Source organism: Diabrotica undecimpunctata, chromosome 4 (assembly GCF_040954645.1).
Source record: "Diabrotica undecimpunctata isolate CICGRU chromosome 4, icDiaUnde3, whole genome shotgun sequence".
Taxonomy (NCBI): Eukaryota; Metazoa; Arthropoda; class Insecta; order Coleoptera; family Chrysomelidae; genus Diabrotica; species Diabrotica undecimpunctata.
Window position 1 is genome coordinate 18,330,431 of NC_092806.1, and position 25,989 is coordinate 18,356,419.

Genomic DNA, 25,989 nt, shown 5'->3' on the forward strand with positions numbered 1-25,989 from the left:
AACTCAGCAAAAGAGTAAGGTACACCAGGGCAAATTAAGCTCTCTGGTTATAGGGAAGACAATCCATGTAGGAAAAGGAAAGCTCTGAAATTAAACCAAGGGTCAATCGAACTTTGAAGCAGCTGCGGAAAAGGAAAACTTTCTAGAAAAAGAAAACCTTGACGGAAAATTATATGTTGTTCAGATCTGGGGGTTGGAGCGCTGGACTTGCTCCTCAGTACCCACCAAATATTTTTAAATATTACTAAAAACCCGATCGCAAAGGATCGGAACTAGAAGGAACCAAGCGACAAAATTGGGCCATGGAAAAGGCAAATAAATACTGGATGCTGTAATATTCAAGGGTCAAACACGAAAGAAACAGAGATGTTGATAATCTTCTTAAGTACGAAATGTATATGACACTAGCTATTGCAATACATAAAAAGTGAACAAAAAACATTAAAACATGGACCGCAGTCAACGAAAGAATAATTCCTTTATAAATTACCTACTTAAATCAAGTCATAGTTGTGGTAGGTGTATATGCACAGAATAATGATGAATCAGTAAAAGAAAAAAATGAGTTTTTGAAAACTATAGAATCGTGCTGGAAAATATAATGGACGTGTGTCTAGAAACTTTAAAAGAAATATTGTAGGACCGTTTGAAGAGGAAACATCAAATTTTAGTGGAGATCGATTTATAGAACTCTGACAACAATATCCTCTTAAAATTTTAAACGGCAATTTTCAGTACAGATACATACACACAAGATTTTTTTTAGCTAAAAATTAAATTTAAATTTAAGCCATTTCTTCGCCCAGTTGTTACATACGGAAGTGAAACATGTAGATACATCAGCGGGAAATAAATAAACTGCTGGTATTTGAAAGGAAGATTCTTAAAATGATATTTGGATAATTTATTTTAAAATTGAAAGGATGGTAGTTTTCTAAAGAATATTTAGCTAATTCTGTAATATTTGATTTATTGTCTGCTATAATTTTTTGTGTGCAATAATTCGTCTATGTAAATGTTGATACGCCTGTCCAATATATGTTACATTACTATCCTTATAATTTACTGTATAAATTACATATGAGTACGTCTTTATTGATGGGTCCAATATATGTCCAACATATATGGAGACTATAGAAATTTAAAACTAAACGATAATCCAATCTAAATCAAAAAAACTAATCAGTGGGTTAGAGAGAAAACCAAAGCCAGAAATATAGGTAGAGAACCTACTTAAATTAAAATACCGATTTATAGAACGCTGTATTGGGTACGAAGATTAAATGTGGAATCATTTAATCGTACAACGGAGATTTTTGAAAAACAGGAGAGCAAAAGGAAGACCACCAATGTGATGGGCAAACTGATTGAAAAAATTAACATGTCCAGGATAGATTAATTTTAAACGAAACAGAGAAAAATAAAAGACATTGGAACAAGGAACGCATATGCTCAATATTGGGCAAATGAAGCTGACACAGCTAAATATAACTGCATTCACTCCGATTTTACTCAAGTTTTCGTGAAGATGTCTGCTGATTAAACACTTCTTGTGAACAACCGGAGATGTGCGGCCATGTTACTAGAATTATGTGAATTGGTTGCATAATTACTTGCAAAAAAATTTTAACACATTAAACAAAGAAAAAATAAAAAGCAAAAAACAAATACAAAACAAAAGTAATTTGTTCTTTATTGAATAAATTAAAGGGTTTGGCTATGAATATAAACTATATGTTGGGTTTTTCTTTTAATAATTAGTTTTAAGGATACCTAATATAAATGTCAATGTCTTTTTTATTAATTATTTTATTAAGAATCCTTTTCTTCTATGCCACTGTCAATTATGATGAACCATTATTATTAGTTCTATCGGGGTTGAGGAACTGAATGACCCAAATCAGCTCTCAAAACTTTCAAAATAACAAAACCGCACAAAGAACTTAATAACTACCGAGCGGTTGAAGTTCTTCAGGAAATGCGCTTCGGCGAGGCATAATCTTGTGCTAAACAAACACCACAGCGGTCTAATCTACAAATGGCCGTTTAAAGTCAACGGTATCTGCACAACGGCAACGGTCGGCGACTCGAACACATGCATGCAAACTTCTCCATTTCTCCATTATTAGTGCAATTATTACTGCCAAAGCTCCTGTATAATTATGACAGAGGCGTGTGAACACATTTTGGGACTACATTGTTGTGCAGAATTTCTGGCCTAAAAAGAGTAAATTAAAAAAACGATTAACATTTGAGAATAAAACTATAGTATTGTAACAAGGGAGTTCATTGATATTAGCACACCTAAAAACATTTCTAAAAGGTGATTCAGGAAAAATAACATTGATTATTTAACATAATTTATTCTAATTTAAGGGAAACATATATATTAATACACAATTAAAAAAAGAAAATACCTAAGGACGATTAAATAAAACATTTAGAAGTGAGTGAGAAGTTTGACAGTGAATGAAGTTTTTTGTTTTTGGGACTGTGAATTCGTACGTTTCCGAAGGCCGAAAGGAAATTTTAAGGGTTTCTTAGGATTTGGATTTGCCTTTTTACTTATATGCATTAAACGACTCTAGAGTTTATCATAAGCGAAATTCCGCGTTCAGTACGTAAAAGTTTTTGTCTTTGAAAGGCATTTAAGAGGCAATAATTGTTAGATCTGTATTTAATACCGCGTGGAATAAAGGTTTGATATGTGTATATGAGAGTTTTGTAGTGTGTTCAAGCAATATTTCATGCAAGTGGACCTGAGAGACGTACTCCGTTTTTTACTCTAATTAGTTACCTTTAAACCAGCATCCCAGTTGAGAATCCTGATGAAGAGGTCTGCCTGATAAGTTGCTATTAGGCTAAAAGAAAGCCTCTTTCCAACCAATTCCAGAAAGTATTGGTTTTTCACATGGTGTATGATTTTTCCCGATATTGTTGGGCTTCTGAAGATAATTGATTGCATTTTGATCGTATTGAGTATAACTATCTCCATGCTACACTATTGTTCGACGACCTTTAATAGAGATTGTATTCTCTCTAGAATGCCCTCAATGTCTAAAGTTTTGTTGTTGTTAAGAGTACCGTATCGTCTGCGTAGAAAAGTATTTAAATGCTGGGATATATATTTTAGGTTTAAAGGTCACTGTTGTATATGGTATACAATAGAGGTGCTAATATGGAACCTTGAGGGACTGTACCTAAGGTGTAAAGGGTGTTGAGATGTGATAATAAATTTTCACTCTAAAAGTTCTGTTAATAAGATATGATTTTACAATTTTTATAAACTTTAACTATAGCCCAATGTTATTCTATTCAGATTCCTGATCAGTCCGTCTTGTCAGTCTTTATATAGGAGATAAGTATGTAGGATTCCACATTAGTAAACATTTTCCATGGAGTATTTTCATGGAATATCAAATTGTTTTAGACATTCGACTGATGTTACCAGCTCTGGGAGGATTCTTTTTGCCGGTGCGACAATAAATATCTGCTTGTGGGATAAAACAATATAGATAGGTGCACAAATCAATCCAAATACACAAACAAATACACTACTTTTTTATCGATGAACAGGTTTTTAACCAAACATCTAAAAATGAGCTTTAAGAAACTATTTAAAAACTATAAAATATGAAAATATTCCGGAAAAAAGGTGAGAGGTAAAGAATTTTAAGGTAAATACCCCCAAAATAAAAGTAATAATTCACGATTATCCCATAGGACAAGTGAGTCCTGCCGCAATCACACCTTTAATCTAACATATTTAAAATAGTTTTGAACAGAAAAAAGTAACAGGGGTAGCGTTCATAGATCTAATTGCCGCCTAGGGCACAGCTAACCATCAACGGATGCTGGCAAAACTACGAAACTACAAAGAATTTTCGACTCAGAAGGTTATTAAAACACCTTCTCCAGAACAGGCAGCTTCTGCGTAACCCTCCAGTCCACAAAGGGTTGATAGGGACTAAAAATCATTCCAAAAAACAATTTTTATGCTGATGATATATATGTGACAACTCAGAGAAGATCCTTCAAAGCAGTCGAAGAAAAACTGACATATGTTCTAGAATACTTAGCAGTATACAATAAGGAAAACCATCTGAAACATAGGTGTGAGCTTTTCATTAAATTAAAAAGCATGCTCGAAGGATGCTGGATGTGAAGGTGGAAAGGCGTGACCAGCTGCTGGGACACAACGAAAAGCCCAAATGCCTCTACATACGTCTAAATAGAACTCTGTCTTACTGATATCACTGTCAAAATGTCAAGAACAAAGTAAGCAGAAGAAATAACATGATCTGCAAACTAACTAATACAAAATGGGGGCACAACTATACACCCTTCGCCCCTCTGCCTTAATATTATTTTTGCGGCCGCGGAATTTGAAGCGACAATATGGACAAACTCTGCTCACGCTAAAAACGCCTACGTATATCCCATAGTTAGAATCGCTCTACAACCAATCAGAAAACAGGTCACTTCGAACGGTAGAACGAAAGAAGTAGAAGACGGATCGAAGATACCCCTTGTATGACCACCACACTCAGACATGCAGACTAAGGTCTCAGAAAATCTTTGAGTCTCACAAGCACATGAAATGCGTCAAATAAACCTATGAGACGCCTAATCAACCACATAAAATTTTGCCCCTTCGGATAAAATGACTGCTGGATAAAAATTGACTTACAAGTAGATAAGTAGCCACTTTGGCACACTTTGACCTTTGACCTCTGACGTCCCAATCTCCGTCCACCTTCGTCCCCACTCCGCCCTCAAGCTGCCACGCTCATGTTACCGCCTCGTGATGACGTCATTGTTTGACTATTATCCGCTAGTCGGCATCGCCCGTAATTAGATATTGTTAATATGAATTTACAAATTATTTTGGTAGTTCCACTATTATCCACTAGTCGTCACTATCTCTAATTAGCCAATTGCAATCCAAATTATTTTACAAATTAATAATAATTATTATTAAATAAAAAATTCTACCTTATGTGGGACTCGACCAGGTCTCGAACATGTCTTGATCAGGTCTCGAATAGGTCCTGATCAGTTTTGAACAAATCGTGATCAGGTCTGGAACAGGTACTGATCAGGGCTGAAACAGGTCCTGATTACGACCTGTTCAAAGCTGATCAGAACCTGTTCGAGAACTTTATTAAGACCTGTTCGAGTCCCACACAAGGTAGAATTTTTTATTTAATAATTATTATTAATTTGTAAAATAATTTGGATTATTGGAGGAGTGGCGGAGGGGAAACAAAGGTAAACGGGGCTTGTAATATTAGAGGTCAAAGTGTGCCAAAGTGGTGACCTATCTACTCTTACACGATAATAACAGTGCTAAACAGACTAAGAACTAGGGTCTCACGTTGTGCTGAGACAATGGGAATGCCAGTGAGGCACGGTTCAGAATAGTTGCCACCTACTAACATGCAAAAATATGAGAGATACCTGCACATATGAAGACCTAATTTTAGCAAATAATAGGGCCATCTATGTACGTGGCCTATTGGAAGTATAGGATAAGTTCAGGATAGTCATTTAAATTATCTAGAAGGTTAGTTAACATATACAAGATTAGAAAGAGATACATTAATTAACACAACTGACTGATTTCAATAAATATATATGCGGAACAAAATATAATATCAATTCATAATATGCGAATATGAGAAAAAATAGATTTAATGATAAAACTTTGTAAGGTAATGGCCACACCTATTTTGTTATATGGATGAAAAAGATATGTAATAACGAATAGATATAGCTTTCTTTTATATATTTATAGTATGATATAACATTTAAATTTTTGTCATCTAGAATTAGATGCAAAAAAAATAAGTGAGCAAGGAACACCACTGGCAGTATGTCTCTTGCAGCTAAGACATTTAAGAAACGTCGCCATCGCCTGCTGATAATTTTCAGTTGTAATTTATGGAGTGGTGTTGGCTCTGTCCGAAATTCTATTCGTTAAACAAGGATTTATAGGGATTACGGAAGCGTTTATTACTGTTTAACACGGCACATGGAAACGTTCCATGCCTTCCAACCATTGTTAAAACCGTATTTGTATTCATTTAAAGCAAGTGCTTTTTCTAATTATCAACGCAGTGAAATGTTTTTAATAGTTAAGATGATTTAGAATAGACAATGTGTTTTTAAATATAGAAAACTAGTATTCCAGTTTAATTTAATCTCAGCGCTAAACACTAAAGAAAATCTTAATATTAAGTTAATAATTTTTAAGATATTCAAATGAGCAATTAAAGTAACTGTGAGTTAAAATAAATAATGCATAAAATATTTAAATTTTAATAAAATTTTAATATTAATAATTAATTTTCACCTTATTTTATCGTACGTAAGTATAGATGCACGGACTGCTTTGTAGAGGTTATCCCTCTTCTTTGCGAAGCAGTTAAATTAAGCTATTGATTATACGGTCTTCAAGCTCCGGCGGCTCCAACATTCCCAACCGAGGTGGCGGTTGGAACAGATTTGGAGCAGAGGGTGCTAAGAATCCCCGGAAAAAATCAGGCTACTACAAAGAACGACAAATGCATATTACTTCATACAATGTTAGAACTCTTATATCAGACCAGAAGATGATGAAACTGAAGGAGGAGCTAAAAAGAATAAAATGGGACATAATGGCCTCAGCGAAATAAGACGAAGAAGGGAAGCCCAAATTAATCTTAAATCAGGACACGTATTTCATTTTAGAGGTGAAGAAGACACTTCAAATAGTGGGGTAGGATTCATTATACATAAAAAGCACACACAAAATATAGTTAAAATTATCAGCATAAGCCACAAGATTGTATATCTCATCTTCAAACTAAATGCAAGATATAAACTTAAGATAATCCAGACATATGATCCAACGACTACCCACTTTGATGAAGCAATTGAAGAATTTTATGAGGATCTAGAAACAGCGTTACATGCCACACCAGCATATTACACAATAATTGTGGCAGACTTTAATGCGAAAATGGGGTTTAAACAAGATGATGCAGAAGTAGCAATAGGTAAGTATAGATATGGCAAAAGAAATATACGAGGCAAAGATCACTGAACTTCGTATACCAGAAAAATTTATCCATGATGAACTCTTTTTTCAATAAAAAGCCTCAGCGTAAATGGACATAGATCAGCCCAGATGGTAGTGTCAACAATGAAATAGATTATATAATAACAAAACAGAAAATAAATAATTAAATAGAGAACAAGCTGTATTTAGATCGGGATACAGCACTAACGACCACTTACTAGTGATAAAGAACCTAACAGAGAAGTCTGCAGAATACAACAAACCATTGGTACCGATATTTGTGGACTACGAGAAAGCATTCGATACCATAAGCCATCAGAAAATGTTAAAAGCATTGACAGAATGCCGAATAGACCCTCGCTATACTAACATAATCAAACGTATGTATCTACTAAAATTCCACAGCTAGCGTAAGACTATCTGAACAAGATACAAATAAATTCTATATACAGCAAGGAGTACGGCAAGGAGACATCGGCCAAAGCTATTCACGACGCTTCTAGAACATACGTCTAAGAAGGCACGTCTGAACGAGTATGGTATCAACATAAATGGAGAGAAGCTCAGTCATTTGAGATTTGCAGATGACATCGTTCTTATAGTCGGTCGTATGGATGATGCAATAATAATGTTTGAAAAATTATATCACGATTCCTTGGAGGTCGGACTAAAGATTAATATGAACAAGATGCAAATAATGACTAATCTGGTGCTAAATCAAAATATTGGTGTTAATTGAAGCGATATTGTGCAGACTACATCGTATAAGTATTTAGGACATAAAATTCGGTTGAGCAGAGATAACCAGACATGTATGTGGGCTCCCACGTCGCATAGGATTAGCCTGGGCAGCGTTTGGTAAATTAAACTATGTATTTAAATCGGATCTATCCATGTGCCTCAAAAGGAAAATCTTAAGGCAGACCTATGTCTAGCAGTTGACACATACCGAATGACGATAATGATGATGATGATGATGATTGATTATGTTCAAAAAAATAGGGCTAAAAGAACTAAAACATTAAAGGGGTTTAGAGAAAGGTTTAGCAACGAATAGAACTCTAACTGTTTCAACACATATGGGACTGGTTAGGAATAATCGTTCAACTTTTGGTATTTTATATGCGTAATTTCAAAAAATTATGGACTCTCTTTTAAAATCTCTCTAAATGATGCTGTTTTTCAAGATTATATTTTAGTCACAGGTTCGAGTAAAGAGTTATATTTTAAAAATCTTACAAGTGTTATTTTTTTGTTCAAAAAAGTATAGAATGTTTAGGTTTCTTATTGATGAGGTCTACATGCTTCAACACAAAAGACCAAACCAATTATCAATTATTATCAGGAAGATTAATGTAGAAGATTGGTGTCAGAAATGTGATTTATATAACGGTAAAAAAGACCCTAGAACAAGAAGTCATAGTAAAATGGCGCAATATCTTTCCGGAGAGCCTTTTGAACGATTTACAGTGAATATTCTCGGTCCACTTCCGATGGCAGAGAGAGAAATCAAGTACTTAATGGTCGCAATGGATTATTTTTTAAAATGGCTTAAAATTGCACCCCTTCATTCTCAATCAGACGGAATAGTCGAAAGACATAATAGAACTGTTTGGCAATACCTTTTAATGTTTGTCGTTGATAATTAAAACGATTGGGATACTTTAATTCCTCTATTTCTGTTAGCCTATAGAAGTTCCGAGTATAAAGTAACCAGTCATTCTCCATCGATTATGATCACCAGAAGAGAAATAAAGCTTCCTCAAGATCTTATTTTTGGAAGACTGTGTCGCTGCGAACAAGAATGTTCATATCTGAAGTACATCGATAATTTAAAAATTATTGGAAAAAGTCTACGAATTTGCTCGTAAAAGTTTGAAGCTTCAAACTAATAAAGCCAAGTTTATAGTTTGTAACCGTTTCAAAAGTTTCAAATTATTTTTCAAAGTTTCAAAAGTTTATTATTATAATTTCTAGTAAATATTCAAATTAATGTTGCTCACGCCATCTATCCGCCGAGTGCGGAAGCATCTAAATTACCTCAAGGATCCAACTACAGTTCATAATAGTTCCGACTTTGATATCAAAATCCGAGCGTTCGTATCCTCCACGCAATTCATCTCTCTTTTCTGTCTCTAAACCTCCTGCATAGAGGATGAAATTTTGTTTGAGTGGTCTCTTGAAGAGGTAATACGAAAAATATTTCTTTTCTCTTTTATATTTCAAATAAATATTTATTCTAGACCCTTACCGGAAGCATTAATAGTTGCCAGAATGATGTTTACAGGCCCGTTGTTATCTTAGGTATGGATTTATGGTATGTGTTCTGAAACCAGAATGTATAGTTGGCCGCCATTACATGACACTATCAGGAATTCGAAGCCCAATCCTATAGATTTGTATGGTGGATATATATTTCTGCTGCCAATAGATTTAACGTTCTAAATCCCAGCCTGAGTACCTAGTTGGTAAAAACTATATCCTTTCTATAAGCCACACAAGCGTTTGAATAATGCAGGTTGTACCAATTTTATATTTTTTATTGAACAGCGAAGATTATTTATGAAATAAATAACAGCGATGTGATTTATTATTGGTCTTTTAATTAAATAAATATCTATATTATAATATATAAATAAATTCTATATAATAAGAATTTTTTTATGTGAACGAATTTAGAAATTTGGGATAAAGTATGATTTTATTTTCATATAAGTATTTCTCATTTATAATCTAATGCCAAGATATAAAATGTTTGTTTTCTTACTATATGATTTTAATTTTAGTTTCGTATAAGCAATTTTCATTTGTAATTTAATACCTAAACAGAAACTGTCTATTTCTTTTCCGGGATGATGCAATTCTCCTAGAATCTTTTAATAACTTTTTGTTCGAATTATAGTTTATTCGTCTTCCGGGTTTGGACCGTGTCATTTGTGAGTGACCCAAAAGTAAGTTCATCTCGACGTTTCGCTACAATTGTATGTAGCTTCTTCAGAAGAACAAAAAAGAAAACAAAAGACAGGAAGATGGGTAGTTAGCAACGGTAACTCAGTTACTCAACGCAACCAGAGGCGAATACTAACTACCAAGATGGGCATTTGGTCACAGTAACTCAACTACTAAACGCAGCCAGAGGTGAAAACCAAATGCCAGGACAGGTATTCACGTCCAACAGCTCAGAACATTCCGACATCTATTACACACCGACATCTACATCCCCCTTTACACCCTAAGACGACAAATTCAGAATCTTCGGGTAATACTCCTGTGGCTTTTCTTCCGTATATTCGAAGTGTCACTGATAGGATTGGCAAAATTCTTCGCAAAGAAGGTATCAGGACTACTTTTTGACCACCCAAGAAAATCTCACAATATCTACCCTCTCCTAAGGACCCATTACCGCCCCTATCTTCCTGTGGTGTCTATTCTATTCCTTGTTCATGTGGACAAGTGTATATTGGCGAAACTGGTCGTTCCGTCAAAACTCGGATTCAAGAGCATCAAAGATGCATTCGATCAGGTCTTTTCTCCCATTCTGCAGTTGCAGAACACTGCCAAGAAACCGGTCATTCCATATTGTTCGAAAAAACCCATATTATTTCTAAGAGCCCCTTCTTTTATTCCAGGAAAATCCGCGAATCTCTAGAGATCCGAAAAAATCCACATAATATCAATCGAGAGGAAGGATACTACTTGTCTCCCATCTGGAATCTCAGTCTAGAGCCGCCGTCCGGTCCCGCTACCACGATGCAGCCACATGATTGGCCAGCGCGCGCTTCTTGACGTTCGCGCCACGGAGTGTGCCGATACGTCCCGACACGACAGGTCACCGCGACTATAAATAGAGTGGTAGCGGAGTAATCGTCGGATTCACTCCCCGCCTCTCGACGCGTTAGTGTTCTGAGCTGTTGGACGTGAATCCCTGTCCTGGCATTTGGTTTTCACCTCTGGCTGCGTTTAGTAGTTGAGTTACTGTGACCAAATGCCCATCTTGGTAGTTAGTATTCGCCTTTGGTTGCGTTGAGTAACTGAGTTACCGTTGCTAACTACCCATCTTCCTGTCTTTTGTTTTCTTTTTTGTTCTCCTGAAGAAGCTACATACAATTGTAGCGAAACGTCGAGATGAACCCACTTTTGGGTCACTCACAAATGACACGGTCCAAATCCGGAAGACGAATAAACTATATTTCTGACTCTGGCCGTGGAAGCCTACGATTTCATTTAACTTTTTGTTCGTTACAAAACAATAAAGTTTAGCGTTCTTAATAGTTTTATTTTAAATTTTTACAAAGGATGTGGTGTTAGTGTGTATCAAGGTATAAAAAAATGCTTATTAAAATCTTAAAACTTTTATTTTAAAGAAGATCTTTTCGGAATTGAATCATTCCATCATCAGCTTAATAAAAAGTTGTTAAAAACATTGTTTGGCCACAGAAAAACATTGGAAGGACATCAGTAACAAAAACAATCCTCATGGAATTTACAAAGGTAGATGCAATAGACTGTTAACTTCGTTAATTAATAAAAACTAAAAATGGGGGCATCTTACATGACCCCCAGAGCTGGTGATATTTTATCGACTTACATTACCTCTTATCTGTGCTGGAGTCTAGGGCTAACTGTTAGAGTTATATATGTTATATATGTTAGAGTAACAAGTATATAGTAAAGTATTGAGCAATAAAAATATTGGTATAATAGCAAACACAATATAATTGAGCAGATTATTGATCAGATAAAACAGATGTAGTAGAAGAAATATTTTGCAAAAATAATGAATATAGCAAAAACTAATTTTAAATTGACGTAAATTATAGCAACCGAATTGACTCTCTTCCCCGTCAGTCTCAAAAACGTATTAACGTACTATTGCCCCATTTCTAACAGCCCATAAGGACACCATTCGAGTTTCCAAATAGAGACTGCCAGTAATAAAATGTTGAGTTATTTCATTGTTGTTTACGATAAGTCCTATTTATTAGCAACATTATCTATTTTTTCTTCAATGCTCTTGTTTGAATTGTTTTTTTATCTGATACACCCTCGGAATAAAAACGTCACGTGGCGGTTCATTATAACAAACAACCCTTTTTATGTCGGTTCATTGAAATTTAAGGACGAAGCTGTTTTTGACACGATACGGTTAATTTTTAGGATGCGGGTTTTTGTAAGCCTTAGCGAAAAATAACACTTTAATAATAATAAACAAAAAACAGTAAAGATTATGTTTACACATAATGTTTAAATTGGCAAATAGTAGTAAATATGAAATAGTACAACAGAAAAGATATTTTGGATAAAAATTTCAATTATGATATTTAATGGATGTCGATTGATTGTAAACTGAACAAGCTAATTAAGATAAGTGACGTTTTTACGTATCTTTAATATTAATTTTTATACCAGAGGAAACAAAATTAAAAAAGCACTTGAAAAATCACTGCGTCATGGTTTTTATTAACCTTTAAGCAAACAAATCGACTTTTTTCATTCATTTCACTATATTCTGACAAAAATTTGGCATCGTAGATGAAAAATTCAAAAGACAACTTTCTTGAAATTACTTGCTCTTTAAAATGAGATTCCCTAAATTAAAAAATATTGAACAAAAAATGAACAAAAAAGTTATTACTAAATAAACTTGAAAGTAATTATTTTTTTAATTATTTGTAATTATTAAAATCTTTATCTGGATCTTATCTCAAAATGATAAAAGACTTCTTGGTATTTTTGAGAGAAAAATTCTTAGAAAGATTTTTGGGGCCGTAAATGAAAATGGGCTATGGCGTCGAAGATACAACTTTGAACTGTATCAGTTATACACCGATCCAGATATTGTGAAATTCGTTAAAGTACAGAGACTTAGATGGGCTGGACACATTGCTAGGATGTCAGATCACTAATACACGAAGAGATTAACATTTTCACAACCAGAGGGCACAAGAAGCAGAGGACGACCACGAATGAGATGGATTGATGATGTGGAAGAAGACCTACAGATTCTAGGGGTTAGAAGATGGAGGGAAGTTGCCAGGAATCGACAGGAGTGGCGACTTCTTTGTGAGCAGGCCAAGATCCACAACGGATTGTCGAGCCACTTATGATGATGAATTATTAAAATAAACCATAAAAATATTTCGCAATATGAATTTTTATGTAGTTAGTATGTATATGTGCAAAAGATGGTCCTGATCGCTCCAGTAGATTTTAAACAATTATATTTGTTTATCCCACTTGAAAACAAAAAGGTCATTTTTATATGGCTATACAGGTGCTTTGTCAATACTTAGAAGGATTTTTTTAATCTTAATCTCTTTGTAAGGTCTCGATTTGTCATGGTTTTAAAAAAGTTTATTAATTTTTCATTGTTTATACTGCGCTTTCTACAATATACAAACCAGACAGCTAGTGAGTTAGCCGACAAGGGGAATCTACAATTTGCAGTCTACGACCTGTTGGTCCACCACGCCAAAAATCCTTCGCGAACTAGTTCCTAGTACTCACAAACTTGAGCAAATAAATAAAGCAGAAAAACGTTTGAGATTTAATTTCAATGCAGGGCTCCTGCCATCCACTTATACGTATTTCGACCTTATTAGGTCTCCTCAGAGCGAATTATGCAGAAACTGAAAGATTGAAAATAAATCTTTCATGCGTGAAGAATGTCGTAAAAAATGTTCGACGCAAAATTTAAAACAAGAAAAGTCAGATGCATAATTGTTCTAAAATCAATAGTTCCAAAGTTAATTGGGTGTAAAAGTGGAGGTTTTCCATATTTTTTATATTCATTGGGCAAAGTATAATATTATTACCGAGAAAGCTAATCTTTTTTAACAGGATTGTGTTTTGTAAATGTAATTTGCTACTTCAGTGGCTGGTGGTATGTAAGCGATAAGCCCTTTTAGGAACGTCAACCTCACCATTTTTTCAAGGGGCGCTACTTACTAAGGGAAAAGAGACTAGACCACAAGTCTAGGCCATATAAATTGTGGTCCGAAGAAACCTACTCTGAACTTTCTATAGACAATGTCGCATGAATATCTTTTCAACAGTAAATTCCAACAAAACAATTTTAAATACTCAAAATATTTCTTGCATAATAATAATGATTATAATGCAATAAGTTTCAAGTAAACTTATTTATCAGCTCAACTGAACTTCATTCATCAGTTTCAGTTCTCTTCAGATACAACACAATCCTCTTCTACATCTTGGTCTATGATGGTTCTGTCCCTATTATCACATCCTATTCCTGAGCAATTGCTGAGTATGCTTGAACAATTTAGACCACACTTTTTTTACCCACAGTTAAGGATGCATTCGTCTTTGCAAGTACGCACTATGAAGGAGTAATTCCTCGGGAGCTGGAGCAACACCAGATATCAATTACTGTTGTAATTGATATCTGGTGTGCGTAAATATTCTTCCGACCCCACTAGAGCAGATTCTTTTTGTCATTCAGCCACTGCTGTACCTTGTGATAGGTTTTAAACAAATTCTGACTGGAAGCTCTTTATATATGGGGTAGTGTAGTTAACTTGAGCAAAGAATGTATAGGCTACTTTGCAATAATTTTCAAGTAAGACTGATAGCGAAAACACTTTAGATCTTAAATGTTCCTGGCAACAAACATCGTAAGAAGGAAATGCTTTCCTTCGTCAGCTACTACACTGGAATCAGCTTCCGATACGCTGAAGACTAGAAGTCTTCTACGAAGTGAATCGTTGGCTTGCACTTTCCTATATGGTATAATTTTTCCCTTTTTGTAGATAGCTGATACAATGTCACATACTGTAAAGGCATATATTGCAAGGAGTACATCCTTCATATTCCCAACGTCCCGCTGACAGTCAGCAATAGTGTAGACTTTTTCCTGCTGATTGCCTTTCTTTGGACCACCATTTTCAATTTCTTCTCTGGTGATGCGTGGACAGTCAACAAAACTAGTAGGTCTGTATCATCACCAATAACACAAGATTCAACGTCTTTCTCAGCTCCATTAATAGCTGTTAAAATTATTAGTAAGTCACCGTCATCCGATGCTTGATGAATTGTATAACCACATCTTTGCAAGTGTACTGTAAGAAGTCAAATAAGGCCCATTTTGTTGTTAGCGTTAACTAAAAACTCACTTTGGTTTATATTTACATGGATTGAGTCTTTAACTTTTACTTCAATGCTAGAACGTGCTCTGCGTAGATGTTTTTCATCTTTTTTATTTCGTTGCTGGTATCCATCAAATACAACACTCGCTATTCCGTAATGAGTAATTACGTAGTCTCTGTATTGATCGCAAATTTTGAATCTTTGAAGTATGACATACATTAATGATGTATGACATTTTCTCTGAATCTAGAGTACATGATGATTCTTTTGTGTCTGAAACCAAAACAGTAACCATTGAAGATTTGCTTCCTTTTCTCATCAAGCCAGATTGATTAAAAAAACATGGAGGATACGCCCATAGTTCACATTGAAATATTTCTTTAAGTCCCTCATCACTCCATACTGTGCACACCATCCGATGTAAGAGAGTGTTTGTTTGCTCTTAAACCATCCGATGCTTTACGAGAACTATATAGACATAGCTTGGCTTGGATCTTGCGATAAATTATTTATCAGAATTCTGAGAAGGAGTTTAGAGAGGTTTATCCCAGTCCCCTTGATTCAATTATAACTATGGCTCTTTTGGTTCTAATTTGGTTTTGTTTGAGTTTATTGTAATGCCCATTTCCACTCCTACTTCGTGAATATGATTAAGCAGAATTTGGAGACCATAAATATTTTCTAACAGGAACTGTATCGTCCACGTATTACATTAAGTAGGTCCCCGTTGATATTTTGGGGATAAAATGCAACCTTGTCTGACTCCTAGTTGTATGGATATTTCGTCGGTGTAATTGTCTCCAATTATTACGATTTCAGTTTGATTTTAGCACAGATTTTTATGACACGAATATCTTTGTCGTCTATTCCTATATTTTTTTTTTTAATCTGCATTAATTTTACATGCTGTACCTTACCGAATGTTCACGAAGCATGCAAATATATCTTTTTTCTGATCATGGGATATTTGTAATAAGATGTTTGGCACAAAAAGTGCCTCCTTAGGATATCTTCGAGATCTTCTTTGCATTTAATCTAATTCTGTTGTAGAGTATTCTTAGTTAAGTCGACGTTGTTCCCTCAATTTTAAAAAGTCTTCTGTAGTCCATTTATTTTTCATAATAAGTTACTTCTATAATCATTGTTTGTGGATATTTCGTTAACTTGGTTTTTAAATTCATTCCATAGTTCTAATGGATCTTATAGTTGTTGTCATATTTTTTTACCCTATTATTTAATTCTCTTTTAATGTGGTCTTTTATGCTTACATTATCAAAGTTAATTATATTAGTTTTTGGTTTTTGTCGTCTGATTTAGTAGAAGCAAGGCGCAGGTCGCTATAAACATAATATAAAAAATGTTCTTGACATTTGACATACTGAACCTTGTTTTAGTCTTTAGTTTGTTTTTCTTGATATTTTTTCATTTGATTGTATTTTTAACATGATATTGGTACTTTTGTACATACTTTTGATGGCTCAAATCAGATGTATGTATAATAGTTATTTATAATTTCTAGAAAAATATGTAATGTGGATTGGACCAATTTTTCTATGCAAAGCCTCAGTTTTACTGTTAATTTAGTTATTAAATTTAAAAGTTTAAGGAATACTTTTTGCATTTTTAAGTCCCTTAATCAAACCCAGCTGTATGTTCTGCGTATGTAATATAGTTTAATACTTTTTTTGTTCTTTTTGTGAATTTCATTTAAGAGTACTTTAAGATAATACAATAAAACTTAAAACATTTTTTTAACACGTGCTATTTGTCCAATGTCATGGACGAATATTGGAATTAAATAAACACTCACATTTTTAATAAATGCATAGCGATAAATATTATCTGAAGTGTATATTGTCATGCTGGTATAAAACATGATTTTTCCGAATTCTTTCCAAGTATCCGCTCTTCATTATGTGGTCTAACAAGTTCTTCTATTTGCTTCTTTTTGTAGCTGTTAGTGTTGCTGCAAAAAGCCTAAATGACGACTCCTGTACCATTACCGAGTATTCCCAAGTGACAGATGTAGTTAAAAATTGTAAAAATATCGTAGTTTCCAACCTCCGAGTTCCTGCTAACAAGACTTTAGAACTAAACTTGCAGAATGGATCTGAATTAACTTTCGAAGGAAGAACGTACTTTGATTATTTCGAATGGAAAGGACCTCTTATTAAAATCACCGGAGATAGTCTCGTCGTGCGAGGTGCACCAGGTACGTTGATTTTGTTGTAATTATTATTGGTACTTTTTAACATTAACAATATTGTTCTTTTTTCAATATATACCAGTGTATAAGGGACAGTTGTATATTTTGGGCCTAATAATAAAAAACAGTAATTTATCATGGAAAACAATTTTATTGTTTTTCTAAATATTCTTTTTTATTAACTTTACATTTTTGCAGACTTTCGAACCACTAGTCAAAAATTTTTTTTAGTTCCACATGAGACACTTCCCAAATTTGTTTCTATAATACATAATTGGCTCCTTCTCTTGAGCTAATCGTTTTTCACATAATTTAATATTGACTAATACTATTGACTATCAACTTGTCGGTTGTTGTTCGATATGTGTGATAACCGATATTGCCTTAAAAAATACTGATCCGCAGTGGTTTTTTGCTTTTTACCTAATTCGAACAAATAAATGGTTGTCTACTGTAATCATAAAGGTATATGTATCACAGGTGCTAATCAGCGTCACACCTGGAGATCAATAATAATCTAATAGGAGTGTTTGGTTAACACTTTGACCGCGGTGTGTATCCAAAAGTATACACACGCGAAGGTCAAAATCGCTGCGGGTATACTATGTATACTTTTAGATACTTTTAGACACAAATGGCAAAAATTAAATAAAATTTAGCTATTTATTACAAAAGTTTTACGACCAAGTAAAAAAATTAACAAAAAATTTTACATAATAAAAGAAAGAAAAAATTTAAAAAAAAACATTATTTTCTATTACAAATATAATTGTCAAAAAAGCATTTCAGACACAAAAAATGTTCCTCACAAGTTTCACATTTGGTTTTAACTTGCCTTGAATTTTTTGTTGTCACTTTTATTTGAATTTATAATCTATAATTTCGCCTTTTTTCAATTTTGTTGACAAAATTTCTTTTGGATTTCCTTTCCTATTTTTCTGAGTATGTCGACAAGACGAGTTTTTCTTTGAAGTAATTTTTGTGCTAACTCGGTGCTGGTATACCAGTTATCGGTATACAGAGCCATGCCTTTATCAAGACACCCACCCATAAGTTCAAAAACAATCTTAGTGGCTATCAGCATATCATTTGATTTTTCTGTTCCGCAATATATTTTAGAATGGTAAGTATAGTATATCCACCAGGGAGACATAGTTTGAAAAGCTTGATTCCGAATTTATGTCGTTTTTCTTTGACATATTGTCAAAAAATTAAACACCCTTGGAAGGGTACCATTTTTTCGTCTATACAGACATTTTCGTCAGAAAGGATAACTTGCTCGAACTTCTTATTTAGGGAGTCAACCAGAGTCGGCCCCGTTCTTCGCATTGTTCATTGTTAGCGAAATGCCACATTCTTAGAAGATTTTCAAAGCGGTTTCGAGACATTCGATTTGCTGTTTAAGACCAATAAATTTCAGAATGTTTCCAATAATCTTTGATTTTCGGTTATTTTATCTAAGCCCATCCACAGGAAAACCCAAAAAATAATATAATTTTTCGAGGGTCACTTTGGTCTATTTACTTAATCTAGAGGACGGCATGAGGGTCTCTTCCGTAATGGCTTTTATTATGGTTTGTTCTGCGTACAAATTGGTTTCGGTTACTAAAATATATATTAGCTCCTCATCAAGAAATAATTTATAGTAAGCAAATATATCTTCACCTTTTATATCTTGTACTTCTTTGACCAAACCAATGGCCCCATGAAAATCAAAGTCTTTTGGATCTCCAATAACTACGCCCCAATCCGACACAACATTTTGCTCTTCAACATTTGACGAACCATTTGTTTCAGAATTCTCAGATTCTGAAAAAAAAAAAAAAATATGGTTAGAAAAGTTTTACGCTAGTTCATTTTCCTTGTGTTATTGTTATTCGAAAAAAAATTGCAGAAATCTTTGACGACTTATTCATATAACAATTATTATTATGATTTTTTAAAATTTTTTATACCAAATTTTTATTATCTATTGAGAAACAATCTTGAGTTTCGTTTTGGTGTTATAACTTTTAGTAAATATTAAAATTCCCTGATTGATGATTTGAAATACTTGGTAAATAAAATCTCGCATTTTATACAATATGCAAAAGAAAAAATTACTAACCTTCAAGGTTCAGCTCCTCAATCCTACGTCTTTTTACCCTGGGTTCGCTGGAAGTAATACAGTACATACTGCCAGCACTCGAGCTATCTTGTTTGTACACAGGATGATTATCTGATTCGTTGTGATATGGATCCTCGGTATCATCGCTCATATTGTCATCCAATAAACTCTGCAAACTCCGTTGTTATTTCTCGTAAGACACTATACACAATAATTAATATATTAAAGCACGTTACGAATTTTCTTTACAACTGACGTTCTCGTGTTCTTGCAGAACTCGTGTTCTTGTTAAACGTGGTAACTCCCCTCTTAAATGTGTACATAAAAGTATACACGTGTCGAACAGAGACATTTTCCATTCTCTGCGCCGCGTGTATACTTTTGTGACACACACCAAGTAGAGAAGTAATTTAGAGATAGTTTAAAGAAAAAAAACCGTGGCCCAACGGAACTCTGGACTGATTTGGCGTAGCTCTCAAAGTGTTAACTCAGCTTAGAGCTCAGATGTAGGGTATGACTTTCTCAGAGACAGAGAAAGACAGAGAGAGAGGGAGAAAAAAAGAGGGTGAGAGAGAGAGAGGGTGAGAGAGAGAGAGGGTGAGAGAGAGAGGGCGTGAGCGAGAGAGGGTGTGAGGGAGGGAGAGAGAGAGAGAGAGAGAGGGGTTCTGTACTAAAATTCAATGAGCTATACAGAAGACGTAAACATTAGCAGGTGTAGGATCCTAACAGGGCCGCATTTAGAATTATCTTTTCGTTTTGCCAGAAGTATTATCTTGTAAATTACGAAATTTATATTCATCAGAACCTCTGCATATGACGATATATGACGCTCTGATGATACCTAATAAGGTTGAAATACGTATAAGCGGATGGCAGATGCCCTACATTGAAATTAAATATAAAACCGTCTTTCTGTTGTTCTAATTGTTTCTAATTTTCTCTTTCCTAATTTTAAATTCAGTGTTTCTAATTGCAAAAATGCGAGAGAACGAACCTGTTTGTTTTTACTTGATATCTGACAATAGAAACCGTTTATATAGAGCGAAAAACCCAAGAAAAAGTACGATTCCAAACTAATTAAATATTGCAAAACGGTTAGTTTTTTGGAATAAAAATAAAAAATGATTCATAATTTGTTTGAGTTCGACGTAAACATATGGCAGAGATCGAGATCTCGGCTACTTTTAAACGTTATTTTGATGAAATGCAGTTCTTTCATATTTCTGGTGCAATTGATGAAATTGAATTATAAAATAGATTTATGGCATCTGAAAATTTAAAGGTGGGGTTTCAGCATTTTTTTAAATTTGAAAAAAAGCCTAATTGTAATCAAACTTGAACCAACATGATTGTTATTGAAACTTACACTTTAAAGTAAATTTTAATTTAATGTTTACGTTAAACTTACTACAAAATCGGGCGTAAGAATGCAGACTGTTTGTTATGTTACTTACTTCTGCTTTATTATGATATAAATCCACTTTTCTCGTTGCATTAATTTATGTTGTATTTTTACATTTTATAACACAGTATTTGTAAAATCCCATTTTCTTCAATAACTACTTATGAAATATGCTATCAAAGTTGCAAGATTTCACCGCTGCACGTGCACACTCGTTTCTCGTATCCCCATCAAGTACTTGCACACAGCGAATAGGTAGTTCTTCTAGATCTTTTAATATCACTACGGTACATTACATCGTTATAATTCTTTGTACTCTTATTTGTACCTTATTATTAAGATCCGTTATAGTATGATTATGGTGAATTTTGATAATTTATCGATAAAAAGCGTTTTTTTTTTTCTGTAAAATCTCATATAATTCTCTATACCTAATAACGCTTACAAAATGTTTTAGACTATATTAATGCATTAGATGTTTGTTTGTAATACTCCATGTAATGTTTTATAATGCTTTTTAAATATGTGTTCTTATTGTATGCCATACGATAAATAAATAAATCTTACAAAACATCGCTTTTATTTTAGGTCATGTCTTGGATGGCCAAGGCGAATTGTATTGGGACCACTTAGGAGGAAAGGGTATCAAGAAGCCGAAATTCATTAGACTACAAGCTAGCAACTCATTATATGAAAACATTTATTTGAAGAACTGTCCAGTTCAATGCGCTTCTGTCGCAGTTTCCAACTCCATTATTGATGGATGGCTCATCGATGTATCTGAGGGAGACAAAGTAAGTACGGAATCTATTTGCATATATATACATATATGCAGTGAGTCCATAAAGTAACGCATTAATTCATTATTAACTAAATATATTAATAGACATTCCCGAAACAGGTCGATTTCTGATTTTAATTTACTATTTTTTCAAATTATAATCTAATATACGGGTTGAACCACCTTTGTGTGATGACGCCATTACCATTTTTTTAAACAGAACCCCCATTTTTTCAATTTATAGATTTTCCTTGCTAAGCTGATTTCATAAATGTATAACAAGTTACTTAAAATTATTACAGGGTGGCAAAAATGCAAATTATGCACGTTAAATGAAATTACCCATTATTATACAATTACTTTTATCATCATCATTAACCTGTATGCGTCCACTGCTGGACATAGGTCTCCCTCAGCTCTTTCCATCTGTCTCTGTCTTGTGCGGCTTGCATCCAGTTATTTCTAACACGCTTCAGGTCGTCAGTCCATATTAATTTTTAGTCCGACCTCCAAGGAAGCGTGATATAATTTTTTAAACATTATAATTGCATCATCCGTATGATCGGCTATAAGGACGATGTCATCTGCAAATCTCAAATGACTGAGCTTCTCTCCATTTATGTTGATACCATGTTCGTACAGATGTGCCTTCTTGAAGTATGTTCTAAAAGCGTCGTGAATAGCTTTGAAGAGACGGTGTCTCCTTACCGTACTCCTCGCTGTATACAGACTTTATTTGTTTCTTATTCAAATAGTCTTACACTAGCTGTGGCACTTTGGTAACTATATTTGAATATGATAGTGTAGCGATGGTCTATTCGGCATTTTGTCAATGCTTTTAACATTTTCTGATGGTTTATGCAATCGAATGCTTTCTCGTAGTCGACAAATATCAGTGCCAATGGTTTATTGTATTCTGCAGACTTCTCTATCAGGTTCTTTATCACTAGTCAGTGGTCGTTAGTGCTGTATCTCGATCTAAATCCAGCTTGTTCCTTAGTCTGGTAGAAGTCTAATTTACAGTAGTTTCTTTAATCTGTTATGTCTCCTTGCATGTTTAATAAAATAATGACAGCATTGTTCCATTGAGAAGGACTTTTTCCATGGTAGATGCATTCGGTGAAAAGCTTGGCCAAAGCCTGGATTATTTTATTTCCACCTAATTTGATCGCTTCGATTACTACTCCGTCATCGCCAGGGGATTTGTTATTTTTTATTTCTAAAAGTGCCGTTGTGATTTCGTATTGAGTTATTTCTGACATGAAATAACTTCATACGGAATCAAAACGACACTTTTAGAAATGAAAAAAAAAATACGACTACTTTACTATTATGCAATTACTGCCATACGTTAACAAAAATAAACAAACGAAAATTTACAGTAAATGTTCAAATTGTTCTCCATTGATCGTAAGACAATGACTGAACCAGCCATTATTTTTATCTTTAACATTCTGTAGCATAGCGGGTGTTATGTTCTGTATTTCTTGTCTAATTCGGTCTTGTAGTTAACGGCTATCAGGTCTGTTTGCGTAGACTTTAGATTTTAAATATCCCCGTAAAAAATCTAATGGGTTCAAATCAGGTGATCTAGGGGGTCATCCTACTGGTCCAGTTCTTAGTATTCACCGTTGTGAAAAAGTTGTTTTTACAAAAACACACAGTTACTGCGAAATGTGGCGGTACACCATCTTATTGCAAACAGATTCTGCGGTCTAAATTAGTGGGTATTTGAATATCAGGAAAAACCTGGATCAGATAGATAGGATATCCAATAATAATACACCCGATAAATTTTCATCAAAAAAAACATGGACCAATAATTGTATTTCTCACAATACCAGCCCGTACGTTCGTATTTTGTGGTCTTTGCGTATGGGACACTTGCATCCAGTATTGATTTTCATTAGACCAATAACGGATGTTTTGTCGGTTAACATGGCCGTTCAAATGAAACGTTATCAATGAAATTGTTAGGTTGGTTTATCACTGTTACTCCACCGGCTCATCCCATCTAAAGTCATCATCATGACATGTTCACCACAAATGTTAAGTAAGTCAGGTAACAATATGCATCCTTGTCTAACACCTCTCACGGTCTTGAATTGTTTTGAGAACTTCTGATTTAGTCGTACTGTTGCTATATTGGACTGGTACAGATTTTTAATAAGTATCACCAGGTGCATTGTTGTGCCCATTTCTATGAAAATGGACCACAAATTTATTCAGCTTATACAATTAAATGGCTTTTGGTAGTCATTGAAGCATATAATCATAGGTACTTGATATTTTCTAGACTTTTCAATGAGTTGTCTTAGGTTCCGGATTTATTCCCGTGTATCTTTACCCTTTACAAACCCCGCTTCTTCCTGAGGTATTTGGTAATGAAGATAGGTTTTTAATCTCTTTTTTGTAAATACTTACGACTTACACGACTTACAGCCCGTGGAAACCGCCGCCTCGGTCTTTTGCAGCCTTGATTACCTTATCTTTGAGATTCATCCAAGTGCTCTCAGGGTCACTATCTACTTGGACTAACGAAACAGCTTTTTCAAGGTACTATTGGAAGTTATTAAATTTTGATGAATTTAGAGACATGACTTTTCTTAGGGGTCTTCTTTTAGGGACTTTAAAACGAATAATCGCTTCTACAGTCTGCGCCAGGATAAGTTTTACAGTTGATGGCCGACGACTTCCATCTTGATCTTATTAGGATGTAGTCTATTTGATTTCTTGTTCGTCCATCATGTGTATAATCTCCGTGGATGATATTGACAGATCGTGTTTGTAATTGGCAGATATTGTTCTTTATAGAACTACACAAGACGGCCGCCATTCTCATTTCTCTGTCCCAGTCCATTTTTGCTCATCACTCTTTCAATATTTTCATTTTATGACCTTACTTTGGCGTTAAAGTCTCCTAAAATTATGATTAGTTCACGATTCGGAACAGCGCTAACAGTTTCTTCTAGATGACCATAGAACCTGTTGATGTCTTCTTCTTGTTCAGCTTTTGTAGGAGCGTATATTTGGACAAGGTGTAGGGTATTGGTGAATATTTTCATTTTAATGGATATTATCCTGTCAAAATTTAGTATTCTTTTTTTTTATTTACAGAACAACTTTACAGGCCACAACACTGATGGATTTGACCTCAGCGGTAGTAATTTGATTCTACAAAACAGTATAGTCAAAAATCAAGATGATTGTGTTGTAGTAAATGTAGGTTCGAACATCCTAGTCAGAAATATGGCTTGCTATGGAGGACACGGTCTTAGTATTTCCGTTGGATTCTCCAATGATGATTTTACTAAGAATGCCGTTTATAATGTTACTTTCGAGGACAGTCTTGTTCATCGCTCTCCCAACGGAATTCACGTTAAGACACATGCAGACAGTGGACCAGGAATTGTTCAGAACGTTGTTTATCGAAACATTCAATTTGAAGGTAACTTTTTTATTTTATTATTACGTGAGCAGTTTTGTGGTTGGTTTAGCTTTATTTATTTGTGTAATGCTTGTGTACAAATTCTTCTTTGCTTCATTTCTTCAATAATTCGTTCATTAACCAATTTTCTGATTTATCTAATCATGTGACAAAAAAACTGTATTTACGGAAAATATTTGTTTTCATGTTTAGAGCTTCTGTAGCAGACGCTCTGATGATTCCTGCTGAAATGACATACGTATAAACGAATATACAGAGGCACTATACCTGAAATCAAATCTTAACTGTCCTTTCTTTTGAATACCACATTGTTTAGTTTTGCTTGTGATATCGTCGCTCCATAATACTGAGTTTGTGGTCTATACATCCAATTGCGATATGAAGGATTGCATTATTCATATTTATCCATTATTAAAAGAAGGTTTAGTGATTTATCTGTGAAGTTTTATTTATGTTGGAATGAAAATATATTGACTAAAACTTATTTTTTGTCTTAGATATCAATAACTTCGCCTTGAACATCCAACAAGATTATGTCAACGGTGAAGCTACGGGAATCCCAGGAACAAATATCCCAATTGTTGGTTTAAGTCTTGAAAACATTAGCGGGTGGATGAAGAGTTTTAACGATTCTCCGACATTGGAAGCCCTTATTCTTTGTGGAGAAGGAGCTTGTGATGATTGGGAATTTAAGAACATTGATATTACAGGTGCTCAGAACAGCAGTATTTGTACCTTCCAACCAGAAGGTTATAGTTGTTAGGTGACTTTTATATTATATAAGATATTAAACATTTGTATATTATAAGTTTTTATAAAATGCATTGATCAAGAGTGGAAAAATAATATAAATTTAAGTTGTAACTGTTAATA

At 34.2% G+C, this 25,989-nt stretch overlaps 2 protein-coding genes across 2 annotated transcripts in view; one reads left to right on the plus strand and one right to left on the minus strand.

Moving 5' to 3' along the window:
- LOC140439261 (monocarboxylate transporter 12-like) overlaps positions 1–25,989 on the minus strand; it is a 448,050-nt gene that overhangs the window by 212,920 nt on the left and 209,141 nt on the right. The window lies entirely within an intron of this gene.
- Positions 17,053–25,980, plus strand: LOC140439258 (polygalacturonase-like). Its single transcript, XM_072529061.1, has 4 exons — positions 17,053–17,384; positions 21,476–21,681; positions 24,786–25,116; positions 25,614–25,980. The coding sequence occupies exons 1-4, from the start codon at positions 17,087–17,089 to the stop codon at positions 25,877–25,879; spliced, it is 1,101 nt and encodes a 366-aa protein (XP_072385162.1). The 5' UTR covers positions 17,053–17,086; the 3' UTR covers positions 25,880–25,980.